This window comes from Sinocyclocheilus rhinocerous, unplaced genomic scaffold (assembly GCF_001515625.1).
Source record: "Sinocyclocheilus rhinocerous isolate Xijiao unplaced genomic scaffold, SAMN03320098_v1.1 scaffold1938, whole genome shotgun sequence".
NCBI lineage: Eukaryota > Metazoa > Chordata > Actinopteri > Cypriniformes > Cyprinidae > Sinocyclocheilus > Sinocyclocheilus rhinocerous.
In genome coordinates, this window is record NW_015629065.1 from 2,253,701 (window position 1) to 2,258,900 (window position 5,200).

Genomic DNA, 5,200 nt, shown 5'->3' on the forward strand with positions numbered 1-5,200 from the left:
TATATGACACAGATATATTATTTAAATTGTAAAATATTTAAATAGTATGGTATTATTTATTGTACTAAATGTAACTAAGTTCACATAAAAAATGATAAAAAAAATATTATAATAATAATTCAAAATCCAATTAAATTTTTTATTCCGGCATGAAATATGTTTAAACCAATGTGACAGCTGTTTAAAACAACTTGAGACACTGACAGGATGCCACAAATGCGGTCCATAAAAAATGTAAATAACACGAATGTTTCATTAAAATGCTGATTATATGAAAGGATACTTTTCAAAAACAACTTCTTAAACTGTTAATTTGAATAATTATGTAGGGAAAAAAAGATTACTGACAACCTACCAAATGGGCTGCTGTTTTAGCTGTGTGTACAGGTAGATTTTCTCCTCTTCTTTTCTATCCGGAGAGAGAGGGGGGGAAACTACAGGGTACGCAAACAGAGATAAGCTCACAGTTAATAACTCAAACACCTACACGTCTACAGAGACAATCTCTGTGGGTTAAGGGTCTTGCGCAACAGCATAGTGGTGAAAGCTAATGAATGGTTTGGATAACCAACCCAGATTCTTAACCAGTCACATCACCAATATACATAGAGAAACCCCTATGTGAGACATCTAAAAACTGATGAAGACATGACATAAAGAGATTACTACAGTTGAGAAAAGACCTGATTAAAAACACAGTGGTGGTACATCGTGAACTACCTGGAGTTTTGGTTTTCTGTTCAGCAAGTTTGTCTGTGTCTCTGAGGAGGACAGAATGAGAACGAAAGAGTTTGTGAGCAGCAGAAGCGTCACTAATTAAAAGAGTGAATAATAACGATGACAAAAGATCACCCACTCATTCTTTCGGCCCAAGGGCCCTCTCAATTTGCTCTCCAGACCCCCAAAGAATCCTTTAACTTCAGTCTTAGCGGAGGTGTTTTTGAGCAGTCGCTCTGCAATATCTTTCTTCCCAGAGAGCCAGACCTTTCCACTGCGCAGGTACGAGTCGATCCCCCCGCTGGGCCTCTCTAGCAGCTCTGTGGGAGATAGCTGGGACTTACCTGTCACACACACACACACATATATTCATTAGAAGTTCAAATTAATTTAATTAAAAAGGCATACTAGGCAGTCACACACTGTGTATATTAGGAGTGGGCACTGGGCACAATTAGATTTCAATTTAAAGAGTTATGATTTGATTCCAAAACGATTCTTAACATGACAACAAAAGGGTTCCAAATAATTAGCAGTGATGCACCACATGATACATAATGCATCTTTGTATACTATTCAATAAGAAAAATTGGTCACACTTTATTTTAAGATCTCGCTATTAACAAACCATTAACTACAACTTTTGCCTCAATAAACTCCTAATTTGCTGCTTATTAATAGTTAGTAAGGTAGTTGTTAAGTTTAGGTATTGGGTAGGATTAGGGATGTAGAATATGGTCATGCTGCAGAATATGTGCTTTATAAGTACTAATAAACAGCCAATATGTTAATAATAGGCATGCTAATAAACAACTAGTTAATAGTGAGAATTGGTCCCTATACTAAAGTGTTACTGAAAAATTAATAAACAATTGCATTTCTTGGTGAATTTATTCAGTGAATCACACTACCGTTCAAAATTTGCAGTGTGTGAGATTTTAAAATATTTTTGAAAGAAGACATATATGCTAATCAAGGCTGCAATTACTTGAACAAAAATACAGTAAAACAGTAAAATGGTGAAATATTTTTACAATTTAAGGTACTCATTTCAATTTAAGTATATTTTTTAAAATGCCATTTATTTCTGTGATGGAAAAGCTGAATTTTCTTTAAAAGAACTGAATCTATTTAAATATAAATATTTTGTAATACTATATGTCTTTACTGTCACCTTTGAACAAGTAAATGTATCCTTGATGAATAATCTTTTTTTACCCCAAACTTATGAATGGTAGTGTATATGTATCTTTTTCCACGTCACTAGTTTTTATACGAAGTCATATAAACCAACCTCCCTTGAAATCACATTAAAATAGCACTGTGAATGTTTTTCGAAACAATAAGAGGCAGTGCCAGTAATGTCTGAGTCATAGGCTGTAACAGGAAGTGAGAGGAGGTCTGGGCGTTTCTTTAACAGATTCTAATATTCTACACAACTGTACAAGTCATATAAACCAACCTCCCTTGAAATCACATTAAAATAGCACTGTGAATGTTTTTCGAAACAATACGAGGCAGTGCCAGTAATGTCTGAGTCATAGGCTGTAACAGGAAGTGAGAGGAGGTCTGGGCGTTTCTTTAACAGATTCTAATATTCTACACAACTGTACAGTATGTTTGCTTAATATTAACGGTGAACTCTCTTACCCATGTAGTAATATGTGAAGCACATGGTCATGAGGTGTTTGGCTGGACCATAATCATCCACCTGGTGACATCTGTCAATCAATCAAATATTGTGAGTCTCACACTTGCCACACAATGACTTGCCAAGAGTTCTACACAAAATTGGTAACTTAGCTCTTAACAGTTTGGTTTGGCTTCCATGTAATGTCAAGCATTCTTCTGAGATATTATCACTGATGTACTTACTCAAATAAAACAACAGCGAAGGACTGCACCAGCCTGTAGAACGTCTGTTCACTCACACATTTGGAGTGGCAGCGCTGCAAACACAAGGCATGGTTATCATCACAACTGTGTTTGTTTATGCACATTCTATTGCATGAGTTCTCTTATCTTTGAGAAAGACTTGAGAATGCGAATGGTACATTTAGTCTAAATAGACTGTGCTTGATGCTTATAGCGATGTGCATTTTAGGAAAACCATGACCGATACTTATTTTTATGTTATGGCAGACAACCAAGAAATGGCAATTATTAAAATAACAGAAAAAATCTAGACTAAATAAATTAAAAATAAAACACACACACAAAAAAACAATGATTTTAAAAGCATCTCAACATTATAATGTACAGTATGAAAAATGGATAATCATTTTAAGATTTCCTAAAGATTACATTTAACAGTGTTATTAAATATGATTTTCTTTAATATTGGCAAGCATTTTGGTAATTTTGACTGCCAAGTAGTCAAACAATTTTCAACACATTTTTCAAACAATGGGTGTGTTGTTCGCTACATTATTTTGTTTTGCTTCATAAAATCCTATGTTGCAAAAACTGTTGCTAAATACGTTTGCAGTGCATTTGCAAAATGTTTAGCTATATTTAGTATGTGACAGGAGAAATAGGCTTTACGGCTGCTTTTCACACGTACGGTGTGAACACTCTAACCTGTTAAATAGAGGTGAAGAAATGTATATGACTGTTCTCACACAGTGTTGTTTTAGTGTTACTTATATGCTATTACAGTATTTATTCATATTTTGAATTAGCTTATATTTGTATATTTTTAATTTTCGTATTTTATGTGCTTTTGTCATTTTTTTACGTTTGTAGTTTTTATTTTTTATTTCAGTTTTAGTCACTTGAGTACTTCAACTTAGTGCTTCAACAAACACAATCAACAAAGGCAATCGTTCTAATTTTCAATTACGTTAGTTAGTTTCAATTAAGTTTTTCACCTCAATATTTACAGTGGGTACGGAAAGTATTCAGACCCCCTTAAATTTTTCACTCTTTGTTATATTGCAGCCATTTGCTAAAATCATTTAAGTTAATTTTTTTTTGGCTGCAATATAACAAAGAGTGAAAAATTTAAGGGGGTCTGAATACTTTCCGTACCCACTGTATATTTTATTTCAATTATCAAAAATAATTTTTAATAGTACTAGTTTTAGTTAAACAGCGACACTGTTTACACACCACCATCACCCAAAATGACCATCACCATAATAACTCACACAATTAAAAATCAAATGTTTTGGAATCGGAATAGAGCGATGCAGTGATTGTGTTTTCATGATTGCTCAGCATTGATGCTTTCATACCTGTGCACTGACATATTTGGCGAACCAGTCCCTGCCTTTGCCGTTCTCTCCAGTGCACAGCTCTCCAAAGCGAGCCTTCTCCTCTTGATCAAAGTCCTCCCTGAGAGAGGAAAAGAGAATTAAAGGAACCAGGAGTAGTAGCAGGAAGAGAAAGACAAAGAGGAAGGGATAGGGAGAGTGAGAGAGTACTTCAAACAACAGGAACAAATGCAAACATACACATCAGTTGACATGTGACTATAATTCTGTGTGAAGTTTCTTCCTCATTCAAAAGAATAGTTCAGCTAAAAAAAGAAAGAAAATTCTGTCATCGTTTACTCGTTTCAACCCCCTATGACTTTCTTACTTCCATGGAGAACAAAAGTATATTTAAATACCCCAAAAGTACAAAGTCACAAAGGGTTGTCAAGCTCCAGCAAGGACAAAAAAGTCCCATAAAAGCAGTCTATATGACTCATACACTATATTCTAATGCTTCGGATGCTATACAATAGCTTTGACTAAGGAACAGACTGTAATTTAAGTGCATCTTATCAGTAGCATTGCGTCTGATCTTGTGTGAATGAGATTTGTGAGCTATGGAGGAAATTGTCAAAAGATAAAAACGTACATTTGCTTTGTTTGTTCCTCAAAAAAAATGATCATATGGCTTCAGAAGACTTGGAATAGCACACAAGTTACTTTTATGGTGTTTTTTTTTTTGCCCTTTCTGGAGTTTCATATTCACTCTAGTGATGAAAGAGAGCAGCATGAACATTCTATGAAACATCTCTTTTTATGTTCATGGTTGATGCATTCCTTTAAAGTCCCCATGAAATCAAAATTTACGTTTTTTGGGTGTTAGTATCAATATGTTAGTCTTAAGGTTATCTATAAGGCAGTGTGCTCCAAAACAGTGACAAAATTCGCATTTAGAAGATATAAGCATTCAAAGCTTGCAGTTCGTCACTTCCGCCAAAACGGCTCAACGATTTTTTTGACGTCACATCGTACTTCAGCTTCTCATCAAACTTTCTGTCCAATCAAATGCTCTCTAGAAGCCCCCTACACTATAAAATAGACGCTGAAGCCACGGCTGAAATCGGTCACTTGTCCACAGAATTAGTATTTTCTGTACAGTGAAAGGCACGTAGTGCACTATATAGGGGACAGGGAACGAGTCAAACAGTGTAAATATGCTTTCCATTGAAGAAAAAAAGAAGTCTGGTTTCGCGCTGCGTCACGCTAACCGCGGTGCGCACACACAC

The 5,200-nt window shown here is 35.1% G+C and overlaps 1 protein-coding gene across 2 annotated transcripts in view; it reads right to left on the bottom strand.

Annotated features, from left to right (window-relative positions):
* LOC107738753 (uncharacterized protein KIAA0513-like) overlaps positions 1–5,200 on the bottom strand; it is a 22,909-nt gene that overhangs the window by 6,805 nt on the left and 10,904 nt on the right. For both annotated transcript variants that reach the window (XM_016550596.1, XM_016550595.1), the window contains exons 3-8: positions 3,954–4,053; positions 2,593–2,666; positions 2,368–2,438; positions 857–1,061; positions 721–761; positions 356–434 (exon numbers count right to left, since the gene is read on the bottom strand). In XM_016550596.1, the coding sequence (XP_016406082.1) occupies positions 356–434; positions 721–761; positions 857–1,061; positions 2,368–2,438; positions 2,593–2,666; positions 3,954–4,053 (570 nt within the window). The remainder of the gene's footprint in view (positions 1–355; positions 435–720; positions 762–856; positions 1,062–2,367; positions 2,439–2,592; positions 2,667–3,953; positions 4,054–5,200) is intronic.